The 18,522-nt window shown below is 35.9% G+C and overlaps 1 protein-coding gene across 1 annotated transcript; it reads left to right on the top strand.

The window, feature by feature from the left end:
- The first annotated feature begins 12,402 nt into the window (after positions 1-12,402).
- LOC110908404 (ADP-ribosylation factor-like protein 5) lies at positions 12,403-17,162 on the top strand. The gene is made up of 3 exons (XM_022153342.2): positions 12,403-12,663; positions 12,756-12,957; positions 16,620-17,162. Exons 2-3 carry the CDS (start codon positions 12,766-12,768, stop codon positions 16,974-16,976), a joined length of 549 nt encoding a protein of 182 aa, XP_022009034.1. The 5' UTR covers positions 12,403-12,663; positions 12,756-12,765; the 3' UTR covers positions 16,977-17,162.
- The last annotated feature ends 1,360 nt before the right edge of the window (positions 17,163-18,522 follow it).

Genomic DNA, 18,522 nt, shown 5'->3' with positions numbered 1-18,522 from the left:
TGATGCGGAAGCCCTGAGTGGGGATGAGGATTATGTGGATGAACCTCATGGTGGTGAGAATGTGAATGTGGGCCAAGGGGGCCTAGGTGGAGGATATGGTGGTTCTTTTTATGACTACACGGAGCGTTCCTATGAGCCGAATTGGGCTTATGACGGCACGATGCAAGAAGTTATCGAGAACCAACGTCCTCCGGCACCCATTTTTGAGTCATGGTCGGATGCGGAGCGCACGTTATTTGATCAACAAACGATGATGAGCGCTAGTATGGAGCGGTCTTTGAAGCATAACTTCGATCGTCAAGAAGCATGGAATCGTACACACACTTACTCCCACGAGCTCGAGATGAACAACCGGTATGAAGATGACTAAGCAAGAAGGTTGCATGCGGATTGGCATGTCGGGCGACCCGTGGTTGTTGATCCACCTCCGGTGGATTATGCGTCTTTACCACCCTACGATGGTAGTGTATCATATCCAACCCCGCCGCTCCATCATTCACAATGGATTGACCCACGTCAACAACAAGGAGCACCCCAACAAAGTGGAAGTGGTAGCGGTGCATTCGCTTTTGGAGAATGGAATGAGATGATGTCTTCCATTTTCGGACCGCCTCAGCCGCGCTACTATTAGTCAGGACGTGCTCTCTCTTGTATATTTTGTGAATATTTGTGTGGTTTATTATGTTTATGGTTGGGTGGTGTTAGTTGTTAGTTTGTGATGTTATGTTTGGGTTGGTGCTAGTTGGTGGTGTTATGTCTTTAAAAGAAGAAAAACATAAAAAAATATAAAATGAAAAATACCAAAAAGAAATTTGTGGTTTGAGTGTTGAGCTTTCATGTGGTGTTGAAAAGTTTAAGCGATCAAAGCTTCTTAAAACCATACATTGGGGTCAATGTATCCCAAGTGTGGGGATGAGGGGAATTTTTTGAGATTTTTGAAAATTTTTAAATCAAGCGAAACAATGTGAGAATTTGAACACCTTGGATTAAACCCAAATGATGCACCGGAAACCCTTAATACCCTTTATTCTTGGTGAGAGTTGAAGCCACACATGTAAATAAATAATACATGTCTTTGATGAGAGTGGCTATGGGTGGGGGTGCATTAGAATTTGTGCCTTGATACGGTTTGAGTCCTTAGTTGGATATGAATGCGAAAAGGATAAGGGCATTTAGGTAGCCTCGTTTTTAGTGTGTGTGAGTGTGGGATTTGGGGGGTTAGACCTCATAAATTATATATATGAGCATGGTTGCGAGAGGGGCGGGGGTTTGGACATTTAGTTGCCCAATTTTGTGCCTAAAAGCCTATCGTTTGTTACCCCTAGCTAGTTACCTAAAAATTTACCCAACTTGACCCGGTCTTATAGTGTTAGTGATTGTTTAGTAGTATGTAATTTTATTTGATGTTATGTTGAATGTTTGCTATGAAAAAAAAAGAAAGAGAAAAAGCAATGAAAAAAATGAAAAAATGAAAAAAGTGATGTTTAGTTGTCTTGTACATAGTAGTTAAGTGTGTAGTTGTTTGTTTATTTTATCGTGTAATAGAAGTCCGGGTTAAGTTTTCGCTACTTCATATATATTCCATTTCCTACCCGTACACCTAGCCACGTTACAACCTTAAAAGTCCCTTTGATTTGCATTCATGTTTGACACATTTTAGGAGAAAGATCGATTTAGGTACAAGCTTATAGTTGTGCAACCGCCCGTTAGCCTTTGTGTGTCTAGCTCATAGTTGCTAGTGCTTACTTGTTGCCGAGAGGAGAGACATAGCGAGGGGTGCGTTATTTTGGGTGTTGAAAAGGGGTTAGTAAAAGGACTACATGTTTATGCTTGGTTTACATTGATCGCTTGTTTTGAAAATGATTTGATGAGTTGCTTGGGACAAGCAACGGTTAAGTGTGGGGATTGACGGATGGTCCATAGGACAACCCTTAATGATGTTAAAAGACGAATTTATCCTTCACTTAATCGCGTAACTATCTTGAATTAGATGACTACGGTTGCTTATGTTTCAGGTGCAGTTCAGGAGCTAAAAAGGGATAAAACGCTGCTTTGGTCGGTTTGGAATGGAACGGGGCATGCATGGAAGGAAAGAAGGAAAGAAACAAGAAGATCAGGGCTCCACCGTAATTTACGGTGGTACCGTAATTTACGGTGGACCCTGAAATTGCCCAAATCCCACCGTACCTCAGTCTACTTTCACCGTAACACTTTTTGGTCCACTGTAACTTACGGTGGTACCGTAATTTACGGTGGAGATGACGGAAAAATTGTAACTGCCTCATTAAAACAGTTTTTGTGGTGCCTTTTCATATTATCTCATCATTGGACAGTTTCTCTGCACTTTGGGGGCGATTTTGCTTGGTTCTTGTTGGTTCTAAACAATTTCTAAACATTCGGTTTGTATTTTCGATTCGTATGAACTTGGATATTGAAGTTATGATGATCAACCGAACAATGTCTGGCTAAATTTGTGGTGATCATCTTAGGTGAAGGTTTTCTATGACTTTTGAGTGATGAATCTTTATTTCTAGAATAATAGACTTGGTATGTTTGCTATGTTTATTATGATGCATGAATGTTTGGTTGTAAATTGTTAATTGATGTTTTGTTCCTAGTCTAAATCGTACGTTCTTGGTGTCGTTGACAACCGAGATATCACGGGAAGGGTTAGGGTTGAATATTAGTTAATTTATCATCGGGTAACAACCTCGCGTTTATATAATCCAAGTACTTCGTTCCCTTTTATCACAATAAACGTTTATGCATGAGTTATGTCTATGTAACTCTTTCTAGTTGGATTTATGCACAATTGTTCATGGAAACCAGAACCTAAGATGGTCATTTTCTCCTAATCTGTTAAACAACCAATTTTGACTCGCAAGTAGCTAGTAATTTAGTTTTCTTAAACAAACAATCCAAATCATCGATCTTTAATTTCTGCATTTTAGTTTAATTGTAGTTAAGTTGAAAAACTATAACATCAACACATTTTCCACATACTCCCTGAGTTCGATACCCATTTACCACTATCTACTAGTTGTAATTTGGATTAAATTTGCGTGTACCACGACTGCACATCAATAGCCATTGAGTATAAAACGCATTGGATGTTGCACAATGTCACTTCAATCATCGCTTCAATTTAATTGCCTCGATTCACGAGATAAGCTTTAAAATATATCCATTGGAATTGGTATACCAACAAATATATTTTGGGGACAATTGTTATGGGTGGCTTTTTTACTCATATATCCTAAATAATATTCTGACTATGTTTCTCTTGTAGTGATCAGGATACCAGATCAGGATATTGGTAACATCCTGATACAGTATCCTGGTAATGACTAATTAATTCACGTGCAGATTAATGGTGCAAGTCTATAACGTTCGAGTGGACTTCTTCTCCCAAAGACTCGGGCAAATCTGTTGGATTATGAACGTTGAAGCCAGAAGACGTGGACTACAATGTTCACAAAGGGAATATTCGTTATATCCCGGATTTATAGGCTAGTTAGTTAGTTTTACTTTATTATAAATAGGATTGATCGGATCAGATAAGAACACACACAATCTCGCGAACTCTCTTGCTCTCTAGCTGTAAACACTCACAACACACTTACACTTGTATTCAAATCGTATTGTAACTCTTAGTTTATCCGCATCATATCCTGCACTGTATCCTGATATTTGAAGTAATAAGAAGAACAAGGCAGCTGCGATTGCCAGCTCCCGAGGTTTTGTGCCGGCGATCTAGATTGATCAAGGGCTTTCCTCGTATATCCTGTGCCACCCTTTACCTTTTTGCTCATTGTTTGATTGTAGATACAGCTCGATATCCTGAGCCATATCCTGAAAACTGTTTTTACAAACAACTAAATTAGCATATTTTCGATACACATTCTTAGCACACTACCTCACTTAACTAATTTGATCACTTAATTACTTCGGTAATTTTTGACCAAAACAACACCCAAGGCTTGTTACCTACTAAATTTATAAATAATTTTTAATACTTTTACAGTAGGTATAAGTCATAAACTCAAACTTCCAATTTTATCCTTAAAACATATGTGAAATGACCAAAATGCCCCTACTGTGTATAGTTTGGCCATAAATGGTAAACCACACATATGTATGATATCCCACTGTTATAACATTGTAAAATAAATATTTTTACAGAATGTTTTAGACCAGAAAATCAGTTTATATTTATAGCTCTTTTATAAACCTTAAAATGACCAAAATGCCCTTTTGGGACTAAATTTGGTTTTAAAATCTTTTGAGGCATAATTGTTGATATCCTCCTGATATCATAACATAATTAAAGCATAATAACTTATTGAACTTGTACATGACTCATCCGGTTACCCGTTATGCATATATGAGTTCGGTACGGTTTATGTAACTAGTTTGCATAAATTAGCCGAAACGGGTTAATTCTTATCATTTTAACTTCAAAATCCAGAATGTATTTAGTTTACCCATTTTATACAAGCCTCCATACTTGTTGGGTCTAAATCACATTCCAATCTGGTCTTCGCTTAATCTAGCGTTTCGTACCGTTAACCTTTCTTTAAACTAACCGGTTTAAGTTTGCAACTTAAATAAACCCCATTAGTAATCTAATAGGTTAATATAACCTTGGTTCCAGATTAGGAGCCCCAGTAGAAGCTACTTGTACTTGTTTGAGTAGATTATACGGTTGAGTGTACAAAGCTTACATTTAAGATCAGGTAAATACTTTTAACTTATTTTCCCTTATACGGGCTTGGGATACGGTAAAATATTACTGCTTGGTCGGGTGTAGAAACCTTTTAATCGAATATGGTTAAATTGCATAATCCCGCTTTAATAAGTGTTGCTTGATAACAAATAACATTGGGGGTTAACGACCGTGTCCTGGATATCCTTGGCTCATTTAAAAATCATAAATGGCCACAACTTAAGCACGGGATGTAGGCATACACCTGTCAGTTGCGTATGTAAAAGATATACTCATTTGCTGGGGTGACCCGCCGTGAGTTTATATTTGTGGTGTGTTGTTTAATCTTGTTCGGTTTATTTATACCGACCTTAAATGTTGGACAAACATGTAAATCTGATACAAGATTATTTTTGATATAATTATCCCAATTTATAAAAGAATATTTGTGCCTTGAGCATTTAAATCAGTTTTCATAAACATTTCCAAATAAGTCAGTTAATTGTATTTACCAGTGTAAACTGACGTATTTTCAAAAGGCTAAGTGACAGGTACTACTCGTAATTGGCTGGGAGCTGCTTGGTGTCAATAAAGGATCTTGCAAATCCTTAGGATGCCCTAAAGTCTGCTAACTTCATTTTGTACATTTATTATGATCCGCCTGTGGATTTAATATTGCAAGCTCGTATGTAATTATCATATCGGTATTTTCTGACAATTGGGTTTGTAATAATATTTTATATTCCAAGACTTCCGCTGTGCTATTCTGTGTATGTTTGACTATGACGATATCAATCTTACATCACGATACTCCCCACCGGGCCCACAAGGCTGAGCTGTAAATTTCGGGGTGTGACAGGACTGGGCTTATTTCTTAGTTGGATCTACGCTTGTAGCTGTTTCAAAGATGGGCTCTTTACAATAGACTCGTAGCTGTCACTTGCTGTCTGGGGTTTGGTGCGGTATAATAAGGAGAAGAATCCAAAGTCATTTGTTTTGATTCATCCTTCTCATTCTCCCGCAACCAGTTCCTTTTGTTCTTGTTTCACCGACATCCTCACAAGTTCATTCATGGGAGTTGAAGGTTCTAATTCTTGTTGAATCACTTTGTTGATAATCTTTTGATTCACTAGTCAATCTGTGATGACTGGTTCATCATTCACTTGTATTTGTACTAAGATTAAGCAATAAATCAAGTTTGTTACTTTGATCTTTGAGTTTTGACATGGTATCAGAGCTCTGAGGTTGAATCGGTGCTCTGGTGTTCTTCCGTTGCATATCTCGAAGGTCTGATTCTCTGTGAATCAACCTATGGTTTTTCGATCGGAGGCAAAGTTGTATTTCTGGTGAATCTGGGGTCTTGGTAGTCCATAGAGTTCCACCGACTTCATATCTTGGTGATCTCCCTCTCTTGGTTCTTGTGCCGCTGCGATGATTGAAACCCTAAATTTTAGGGGGGGGAGGGGGTTTCTTGGTGCTCTTGAAGAAGGTTCTCGTTGGTCCCTTTTAGGGAAAACCAACAGGACCTGTGTGATTGTCTTCTGATCAGATCCTTGTAACCCTAAGTGAAGGTTACAAGCCTGATTCGCCGGAGTTATACGCACCCTCTGTGAGTTCGTTCCATCTCTTTCCTTTTATTTTTTTTTTCTATTGCATCATTGAGTTGTTGAGTCTAGGCATTTTGATACATGGTTTAGTCAAGACCGGTTTTGATTTGGGACACAGAGAGGGTACACTCTGTTGCATTTGAAGTTGTTTATTTTTTGGTCAGTTGTGTTGGGGCTCCCAGGATATTGTCTGCGTAAGCACCTTGAGTGACGAACCTCTGATCGAACCTCTGTCCTGGCTTCGCTGGTCCTGTTCTGTGTTTATCTTTCCGTTTGTAGTCATTTCTGATACTCTTTTTGTTCTTGCTCCTTTTTTTGTATTATTTGCTTATTTGTTTTGCTTGGTTCGTAATACTATGTTTACTGATTATTGTGTTCTTGCTCCTTCTGTGTATTGTTGGCTGATTTATCTGTTTAAATGGGTGATAAAACTGAGTCTTCTTTTACTTTGGTTAGCAAACTTGATGCTAATGATCCTTTATATCTTCATGCTAGTGATTCAAGTGGTCTTACTATAGTCAATATAAAGTTAAAAGGGACTGAAAACTATGTGGTCTGGTCAAATGCTATGAGACTTGCACTAATGGCTAAAAACAAGTTAGGTTTTATTGATGATACACGTGTTAAGTCTAAAACTGATGATGTTCTAGTTAGTCAGTGGGATCGTTGCAATTCTGTTGTGTTAACTTGGATTCTAAATTTTGTTTCTGATGAGTTATATGTTGGTCAAGTCTACTCAAAACTTGCTTCTGAAGTTTGGGATGATTTAAAAGATACATATGATAAGGTAGATGGTTCAGTAGTTGTTGGTTTGTATCAAAAAATCATTTATGTGAGTTAAAATGGTGCTAGTGTCTCTAAATATTATCATAAAATTAACACAATGGTGTAGTTGTTGGCTTATCCTCTTTATCGTCGCGTAGCGTGACAACATGTATCTGGCAGAATGTTGTTACCAGCTGCGAATTTTTGCTTGGAGGCCACACAAAACACCAAAACATCTCAAATTCGAAACTATGAGCTACATACTGGTTTTGGACACGTTTGAGGACACTTGTAGGCACCTCATAACACCCAAGACACCTGTGATCACCTCCTTAACTCTCCACAACTATAAATAGGGGCCTTAGTTCACTTGTTGAACTTGCACCTCTTCTCATTTCTTCATTCCTCTCATCTCTGGAGATTCCCAGCTAAAGGGAGCTTCCAAACAAGTTCTTTTTCGTGCAAGGATCGCTGGTAAGTGATCTCCTTCCTTGCATTTTTGTTTATAGGCTTTTTAAAGCCAAAAGTCAAACGTTTTCGATAAACGCTTTGACTTTCGGTTTAGACCTTAATGGTCCAGCCATTGTTCGAGGCGGACATGGCTATGTGATCGTAATTATGTAGATGTTAATCTCTCAAAAGGGCACCTGCTGAAAATCACGTATGTTGGTCAATTGACGGGTCAAACTTATTACTTTAAAAAGTCAAACGAGTCAGTTTTTGAAATAATCATAATTTGATATTGTAGGTGTTCTAAATTATGTTTTAACACTTAAAAAACTTGTTAATAATTATTAGAACATGTGTAAACACGTTCAGCTCATCAATTCTAGTCTTAGGGTCAGTTCGCAACCGAAAGTCGCGAAGTTTGACTTCTGCTTTGACTTTCAATTCTGACCCGAATTAGATTAGTTTGCTACTGATTTAAGGTTCCATTATGATCATAATATTATGTAGCATAACCCTCTGAGGTTATATTACATGATCATAATAGTAATCTAAGTTTTATGCAAGTTCCGTTATTATGTCATACTTTGACTAATTTGCCTTTTTTATCATAAGCAAGGTTTTAATGGATAATGAACTTGAAAATGATATATATACTAATAAGTTAAAGTAATTAGCATATTTTGATGTTATTAAACTGATTATAAACTGAGTTTTCATGTAATGTCGTAAATTATGTTTTAAAGTGACCAAAATGCCCTTTTGGCACATAGAACGGTTTTAAACATTATTTCTCATATAAAACTCATTACCTACTGATATAATATCATAATTAGAATTATTTGGGATATCAAGTCAGTTTATAAACTGAGTTTATGTACAAGTTCTTATATTATGTCCTTAAATGTCGATAATGCTCTTTTGGCGTTTAAAATGATTTTTAATCTTGAATATGATACAAAACTAATTACCTACTATTATGATATTATAAATAGAATATTTTCACACTAAGATTTTGTTCATAACATCAGTTTTGATAAGAACATCACAAATATCGTCATTTAACGACTTAAACGCCTTTTTAGCGCATAGTATGGTTTTAAACGATATTTGTCAACCAAGACTTGTTACCTACTGATTTTATAACTTATTTAAAATATTTTTACAGTAGGTACATATTATAAACTCAGATTCCCAAATAAGCTTTCAAACTATGTGTGAAATGACCAAAATGCCCCTACGGTGCATAGTTTGGTCTTAAACTATAAAACACACATATGTTTGATATCCTACTGATATTATATCATAAATAAACTATTTTTACAGAATGTTTATGATCATAACATCAGATTATATGCAAGTTCCTTTTATACGTCACATAATGACCAAAACGCCCTTATGAGGCATAATTTGATTTTAAAACCTTAACGGGCATACAAGTTGATATCCTACTGATGTTATAACTTGTTTAAAGTATATTGGCATATAGAACTTATTCATGACTCATTTGGTTACCCGTTATCGCTTATACGCGTACGGTTAGACTTATGTAACTAGTTTACATAAGTTTACCGGAACAGGTTTAACCTTATCATTTTTATCTCAAATTCTAGAATGTTATTTGTTTACCCATATTATACAAGTCCTAGTACTTTTTGGGTTTAAACTACATTTTATTCCGGTCATCGCTTAATCTAGCGTATCGTACCGTTTTTGATACTTTAAGCTAGCCGGTCTAAGTCTACGACTTAAATAAGACCCATTAGCATTCTAATTGGTTATTTTATATCATCATTCCAAAATAGAGCCTTTCAGTAAATTGTTACATACGCTTACTAAATTGAATACAGCTGAGTTATTATAAACCTTGCATTTGTATCAAGTATTAGCTCACGTAAATACTCTTAACCTATTTTCCCTATACGGGCTTGGGATACGGTAAATTATTACCTCTTGGTCGGTTATGGGATCATATGCCGGATTGTGGCTACAAAATCTTCATAACCCGTTTTAATATGTTTTATCTGATAACTTAAACATTGGGGGTTAACGCGACCATGTCTTGGATATCCATGGCTCATTAAATTAATAGTGGCCACGACTGTGCACGGGGTGTAGGCATACACCCGTCAGATGCCAATGCTTATATAAAAAAGTTTTCTTACCCGTTGATCAGGGGATACCCCTTTGTGGGTTTGTGTGTCGGTTAATCATGTCTCGGTGTTTAGTACTGGGCCCCATATATATTGACAAATATGTAAAACTATATACAAGATCATTTTGAATTATCCCAAGTTATTATAAATATTTTTGCCAAGGAAGAAGTATAAATAATTTTCTATACAAGTTTTCTTAAAATATTTATATATTTTAAGAATATATGTACATTGGTGATTTTTATTGAAAATATAATATTCTGGAAAAGTAAACACAAAAATTAAGTATAAGAATACTTAATAAACACAATAAAAATACGCCTTGTGCACTTAAATCAATTTTGAAATATATTTTAAAACGTGTCGGTTGATTGTATTTACCAGTGAAAACTAACGTATTTTCAAAAGACTAAGCTACAGGTACAAACACGTAAATAGGCTGGAAGCTACTTTGTATTGCTAGAAGAGGAATTTGCAACTACTTTGCATAAGCCTATTAGTCTGTTGAACTAACTTTTGTACATTTATGATCCGCTCGTGGATCTTTACTTTACAAGCCATTTTGTATTATTATTTCGAACTTTGAACATTTGGTTTGTAATAGTAATTTTACTTCAAGACTTCCGTTGTGCTATTCTGTGTATAATTGACTATGAGATACCAATCTTACGTCACGATACTCCTTACTGGGCCCACCGGGTTTGTCGTTGGAAATTCTGGGTGTGACATTAAGATTTCTAATCATGCCATTCTCATACTCACTGACTTTTCATAAAGTCAACGGTCAAGTATACAAACTTCCAACTTAGGAATACTCGTCCACATTAATGTAGTCGATTATACTAATGGAACCATAAACATTTCATACCCATGTAGTAAAATACATGTAATTACCTAGTTATATGCACTCACAAACATAATCAATTTCTTCCATACTAGTAATCTCATAATTCAACAACCAACCATAACCATGGTTTGCTAACCCAAATTATCATCCCAACATTGTCCCTTCTTAGTACATTCACGTTCTTCACAATTAACATCAAATTGTTCCCTAACCATAACGAACAATCAATCAAAGCGCATAGTGTGTACCATACCATTCAAGCATAGCACACAAGTTACAATTGCATAATTCTCACCAAATCATACAATCAACTATATTTCCACCTAAAGCGTATTTAGCATGTTAGTTTACTATAAATCATATCATTATCACATTCTTCACATGCCATCCATTGTTAGCATACAAATTTCACAAACTAACTTATACTAGGCATTTCATCAACACTTGGTGTGCGTACTACTATCTAAGCATAATGTACTAGTACTTCATGCTTTTTCTTCCTACTTCTATTTCCATTCATCAACAAAGCAAAACATCAATTTGATTTTATATCATATTCAGCCTAACTAGTAAGGATTCATCACATATAACATAATATATCAAGAATCGAACAAGGATTGGACATGACATACCCATGTCGCCATCTTCACCACTAGAAGTGGGTTTCACCTTTAAACCTCAAATTACTTAAAATCATTCATAACTCAAGTTCTATTTGATGATTCTAATACATATTCATGCTTAATTTCATACTGATTCCAAGATTTGTCATATACTCATTTCTTATAACATCACTAAATTCGAAATTACAACTTACCTCTTGTTTATTAGGGATGGATGATGAGGAATTTCATCCCATGCAAGAGATCAAGCTTCATTCCACCTTCAATTTATGGATTTTTGGATGAGTTGGGAGAACCCCCTTCTTCCTTTCCTTGTGTGTGTCGACACACACTCCACCCACGTATAACATCTTGCACTTTCTATTTTGTAGAAAGTTTAATCCAAAACTCCCATTTCAGTCCCTCTAGTTTATTACTTGATCAAAATTGTTCCCACTTTCATTTCTTTCTATTTAGCACATATTCTAACTAGGTTAATTAGAATAGTTAGACCACTTCATGCTATATACAAGAAACTTACTAGTAAACCAATCATTCGGGTTTTTGGGGCGTTACAAAGAACTTGGCGGTAATATGATTCTTCAAGCCGCTGCCACATATTTGAAGCTGAATTTGTAACTCATACCAGATGTAGTAACGATGGTGTCAAAGTTTTTGTGATAAAAGTTGAAACATAGCTGTCAGATCGAGTCCATGTTTCATATTCTTCTTAATCAGATGAAGAAACATGTATATCATTTTTCAAATGCTTCAATAAACCAAGTGTTTTCAAGATAGTGGGTATTTGATGTTGCAAATAGAAGAAGTTATCGTTATCTAACTTGATTGGCATAAAATTTGCAATGTTTGGCATGTTATTAGGTTGATGAATTGATAAAGAATCAGTGAATGTAGAAGAGGAAACAGATCCTGTAGCCATAGAAAAGAACATAGTGAAGATTAAATCTGATATGAAGATCAAATTGGAATTAATGGAAGATTACCGGAGAAGAAGCTATTCTTCTTGTGTATTGGTAATCAAAGACTAGGATTATTCACTAGTGTTCACAATCAAGTGTCTTGTTCACTAATCCAACATAAATATACTCTAATAGTTACTCCACTACACCGTATTTATTGGGTGATTATTGTTCAACGTCAAAACACTCCACAGCATATAATATTTTTTTATCAATGGTCTTAGATCATAAATATATTTTTATGCTGTTTAATATAAACTAAAGAAAAAAAATAGATCATAAATTTATTTTTATGCTGTTTAATAATAAACTAAAGAGAAAAAAAAGTAGCCAGATTTACATTTTCCTGGATTGGATTTTGCAGAACAAACTTGTTCATTACTTCCTTCAAACAAACAGAACTTTCACAGAATCTTCTCCCTCTTCCATGGACGAAACCTTCAAACCCTAATAATAATAATTCACCACTCTTACATCCTTCAATCGATCATCATCATCTTCCTCCACAATCACTCGATCTTCAACAAACACTCACACAACCAATCGATCCAAAGGTAAAACAATCTCCACCACTCGATCTTACGTTTCCGCTTCAGATTTGCAACTTTCGTAACGTGATTGTCCAATTTTGTGTTGTGGATGTTAGGGATACGAGTATGGGGGCTCTGATGTCGAAGTTTTGGTTCATGATGTTTCCTGCAAAGGAGTACAAGATCGTGGTTGTTGGATTGGATAATGCGGGGAAAACGACGACGCTTTATAAGTTGCATCTTGGTGAAGTTGTTACTACTCATCCTACTGTTGGTAGTAACGTTGAGGAGCTTGTTTATAAGAATATTCGCTTTGAGGTAATTTTCGAAATGATTTGTGTTTAACAAAGTAGATGTGTTAACTAACTCTATGATTCATGATTGCTTGTATTGGTATGGGGGATTAATCTATTAGGTGAGTGTTAATTGTAGGATTTTGATGTATAAAAGTTAAAATCAGGGCTTATAATTGAACAGATTTGCTTTATTTGGTTTATGATATCTGGTCATTGTAATATGGGATAAGAGTTAAGATAGTAAGATGAAGTTTGGAGCTTATTAAACCCACGAGACACAAAAAGGTGTGGAATGGGGGTCTCACTGGATGCAGCCTCTCTAATCCTACGGGGTAGAGGTAAGGCTGTCTACATCTTACCCTTCTCAGACCCTACCTTAGCTTTGCAGTTGGTGGGATTTACTGAGTATGATGATATGATGTTGTTGTTGATGATGATGTTGTTCTTCATGTTTAAAATTTGGAAGAACATATTCTAGTATAGGACATTAGAGATCCTTGTAAAGCTTAAGTTTATAAAAATCATCATGTTTAAAATTTGGAAGAACATATGCTAGTATAGGACATTAGAGATCCTTGTAAAGCTTAAGTTTATAAAAATATAAGACTTGAGGTGTTTTGATCGCTTGACTTCTTAGTTTTAAAAAGCGCGTCTCACCTACGCGCACTCAAGCGCAAGCCTTAGCACTTCTAGTTTATTAAGGTGTTGGTAAAAACGGCTTAAGGTGCAGAAATGGGGCGTGCCTCTTGTTCATGGACGACTTTGTGCATTAGAATGTTTTACATATAGGTTATTTCTTGGTTTTAAAAAGTGCAAGGCACACAAAAGCGACGAGGTCGAAAACCGAAGCGCAAAGGACAAAAGTGGCATGGCTTTTCGTATCCTAGGTGCAGGGTGATTAAGAAATTTTTTTTATGTATCCCATAGGTTACTTTTTAGCCTTCTTTACCCAAAATATAGCTATAAATAAGGTTTTTATATGATTTTACCTACACGTACAAGCCAAAAAATCAAAGGTACAACACTTTTCTGCATAAAAACACCCCAAGTACATGAGGCGCGCGCCTCAGACTACAAAACCCTAAAATCTGCGCCTTTTGGGTGCTTTTTGTATTTACCTAGGTGCTGAGCGAAAAAGCCCCAGGACCTACGCCTCGCGCCTCAGCACACTTTTTAAAACCCAGGATTATTTATATAGTAAATCATATATAGAGCTTATTTATATCTAAATTTTTAACTTCATGTTGATAGAAATCTATGAGAAATATAAAAAAATTTATATAAATACCTTTCGCCTCGCATACGTGATGCGATGCGCCTTCACCTCGCGCCTCAACTCCGCATACTTTTTTTAGATGATGGTTCATATAGATAGGTTAATTAATGGATCTGTTATGTTCTTATGTTAATTGTTAATGCTTGAGTACAGTTTAAGTGGGCCACTTTAACTATGAAATCTTTCTTTCTGCATGGGTGTTAGCTTAGACGATAAATGAGTAACATCTTTGTCTAACTTTACTGGATACTTTTTGTAGACACTGTTTCGGTTTAGTGGTAAGAAATGACTAATATGATAGACCGATAGTACAGAACAATAAATGCATTTTGTGGACTTTATACCATCTTAACATTATTACACCATGACCATAACTATTGGTTTTGTGCCGGAGTTATTTCATTTGAAACATAGACTGTTCTTGGTTAAAAAAAAAGTGGGGCGGCGCTTGAAGGCGTCTAGGTCCCAGAAGCCACAACGCGCGCATCGCGTACGCTAGGCATTGCTTTATTTACATCCAAATAAGCTTTATTTATAACAAGAAGTTGCGTCTCTCTCATCGATTTTGCATATCAACCTTTTTATCAAGTAAACCTTTCATAACTTCATCCATTTGGTTGTTTTTACATATGAGCCCCTGATGCATTTTTTCTGACCGTGCTTTTTTTAAAACGAAAAGCTTGTTTTTCTGTTTTTTTCCTTTTAAGTTCATATTAGATACATTGATTAGCAGGTTCTGTCTATATCTTGTCACAATGTAGTCCTCTTAGGAGAATTAGTACATCTTTGTGTGTTTGTAGAAGGTTTATAAAACTCATGCTGACAAATGTTTTTATTTGCGTAGAATCTAAAGCAAAACTCAATAGCCATGCCAGACCAAAATTAGAAAGTAGAAACCTTAAAATGAAGTCATCGTAATATGCTAGGTTCTAGAACAAAATCCTCAGACCTGCGCATCAATTCACAAGTCACTCATCTTCTATAATCTTTAGAACATTTTCAATGGGGAGATAAGGCATGACGATGGAGCTGGGCCCCACTGCTACTTGGCATGGGTGGTGGGCCGTGGGAGTGATCCTGTTGTGGATGCCTGATGTGGAGACCATTATCACAATATTCTACATGATGGGTTGGGGTCTTGGGCCTTGGTTTCTCCTTTTATTATCTAGTAAAACTTTTTTAAGTCAATTTTTTAAACCATAAAATGCTCTGTATTTTTTGTCTTATTAATAATAACACCTATTATTGTTATAGGGCTCTTACATGTTATATATATTATAAGGCCAGGGGGTGTGGCTTCGCGCCCCCCGCCACCTCAACAATAATAGCGCCCTTTGCCACCCCACCTCCATTAAAGGGGGCGCTATCCTTGGCTTCCGCCAAAGGGTTAGCGCTCGCGAGAGGATGAAATCAAGGGGCCCCACCTAAAGTCAACCAATCAGACTTTTTTATTTATCTTTTTTTAATATAGTTAAAAAGGGGCTTTATAAGGGGCGTTATTCAACACCGTGTAAGTTAGCCATAAAGCCTCCTGCTTATGTGTCGCCTACGTGGCGCTTACGTGGCGTAATAAAGCCCCTAGGGCTTTAAACCGCACCCTCTAGCCTAACTTGTAAATTATATAGCTTTAATGTTTAATAAACTTTTACCAAAAATATATGTTCTAACTTCTAACTGACTAAACAACCATTTTTTGTTTTTATGATTATTTAAGTCTGAACTAAATGTTCCATTAAAGTCATATCAGTTTCAATCTTATAGATTAATCTAATCATTATTATTAATTAACCGTTTTCATTTTCAACAAGTTAATAAATTATATAGCTATTGATATATATAATTAAATTAAAAATGATTATAAAATTAAAAAATAAGATAGTAGTGTAATGTATATTTAAAGTCTTGAAAAAGTAAGTGGTACCTAATTGGTAATGGCTCTTTATGGAGTGTGTGATGAGAGAGAGAATCGTATGGAATGATGACGTGGCAGTCAGAGGCGCAGCTTAAGTAGGGCGGGAGGGAGCGGCCGACCCCCCGAACTTTTCGCTCAGTAATGGAGACTATGTAGTTTTCGTATAGAAATTTTTGGGTGTATACGTTTTCGACCCCCCAGTTCTTTAGAAATTTTTGGGTATATACGTTTTCGACCCCCCAATCGGAAATCTCAAGCTTCGCCACTGGTGGCAGTGAGAGGTGGTGGCAAGCATTGAGCGCCGCAAACGTTAAGCCAAGTTAGCTGTCATGTTTAATTTTCGGTTTCTGTTTATAAACTGCCTAAAAATGTAACAATTCTCGTATGGAACATAATATATAGTTGGAGCTGTCATGTTTAATTTTCGGTTTCTGTTTATAAATGTAACAATTCTCTCGTATGGAACATAATATATATATTTGGAGACTTGTAACAGGTGTGGGATCTTGGTGGGCAAGAGAGGCTTCGAACATCATGGGCGACATACTACCGTGGGACCCACGCAGTGATAGCTGTTATAGACAGCACGGACAGAGATAGGATCTCAATCATGAAGGAAGAACTGATGAGGCTGCTTCCAAATGAAGACCTGCAAAGTGCAGTAATTCTGGTATTTGCAAATAAACAGGATCTTAAGGATGCAATGACTGCTGCTGAAATAACCGACGCGCTTTCCCTTCATAGTATTAAAAACCATGATTGGCACATTCAACCTTGTTCTGCTCTCACCGGGGACGGTCTTTATGATGGTCTCGGGTGGATTGCTCAGAGAGTTACTGGCAAAGCCACCTAGAATGAAAAAACCAAAACGCGCTTGTTTGTTTGATTTTTAACAAATTTGAAACACATAGCTTGTAATGTGTACAATTTGCTTCTATTATTTTTATAAAAAAACACGGGTTGTGATGTTTAGGAATGATCACTTTGATCTATGGATCATATTTCAATGGATGGTTGAGATCTCTCTTTTTTATGTCTATTTTTCTGTTCATATGTTAGATCTTAACCTTTCATTTCACATCTGAGTTCGACACGTACTTAAATGAATTTAAGCTAATAAACACTATATCCGAATTATAGTGTGTGTATATGTAGGGTCAGGATTTAGAGAAAACGGTAGAAAGTGTGAGAACGGTGAAAACGCTTTTGGATCGTCCGATCAAAACAATCTATGGATTAGATTGGTGCGGTGGCGTTTTCGTTAATAACATCAATTTTATTACGTGGACGCGCTTCATTAAGGGTAAAAAAGGTAAAACATCATTTCTCACATAAAACGCAATTGAAAAATAAAACGGTAAATAAATACAAAACGCCAATTTTATCACTGCGTACTTTTTTCTGTGTTTTTATTTAAGCTCTCTGCTTCAAAAACGCCACAAAATATGAAACGTCATAATATATAACGCCAAACCTTACATCCGGATAAATGTTAATTACATTCTTTGTTACAAAAATAATATCCCGCCTAAACTACGCGCCAAAAAAATTCTATAAATAGAAACGTCTCACCACCTTCCGTTTATCACACGAAAAAAACACACAAAAAAGATAGTGGTTCCTAAACAAAATACAACTCAATGTAAAACGCCAAAAAAATACAACGATGGCAAACATCTTTCTTTGATACTTAGTAATGTTTTGCATGAAGTTTCGCTGAATGATTTGTTACGTGAGTGTAGTAAGATTTTGATGCATGAGATGGACAAAATTCAAAAAAGAGGGACTGATGACACTCATATGTCATTCTATCATCTTTGTTCTTGAAGAAGGTTTGGATGATTAGAAGAGACCTATACCAGTGTAAATGCTACTTTGGCCTCGATGATTATAATGAAGACGACGGGCAGATAGCATCCACCCACAAAGTGTTGATCTATATCTCCAACATCCACAAAGTCACTTCAACACATGAACAAAGAAAATAAACCACGACAAACCCAAAACGCCGTTTTTTGTGACAGTTCTTATAGTTTCAAAAGAAAAAATAGACTGATGACACTGAAGATTTAGATCATAAATTGCTTCTATTTTGTTTTTTTTTAATTTTCTTTATCTATTGTTTGTTTTTAAATTTAAGTTAATAAACAACAAAAGTACGTTAATACTATAATGAAAAATATAATAAAACGCCAAAATGAGCAAATGCTTGTAAAACGCCATGATGCCATAAAAACGCCCTCAAAAAACTACCAAACTATAATAAAACTACTTTGAACAACTACAATTATAAAAAAAAGCGTGAAACAATGTGCAAAAAATATAAAACAAAAAAAGGTCCAATCGTTATCTAAACATCATTGGAAAACAAAACGCCATAATTACAGCCGTCAAGATTA

The sequence above is a fragment of the Helianthus annuus genome, chromosome 14 (genome assembly GCF_002127325.2).
Source record: "Helianthus annuus cultivar XRQ/B chromosome 14, HanXRQr2.0-SUNRISE, whole genome shotgun sequence".
Lineage (NCBI taxonomy): Eukaryota > Viridiplantae > Streptophyta > Magnoliopsida > Asterales > Asteraceae > Helianthus > Helianthus annuus.
The sequence above is the reverse complement of the archived record's forward strand: the minus strand, read 5'-3'. Positions and strand labels throughout refer to the sequence as shown.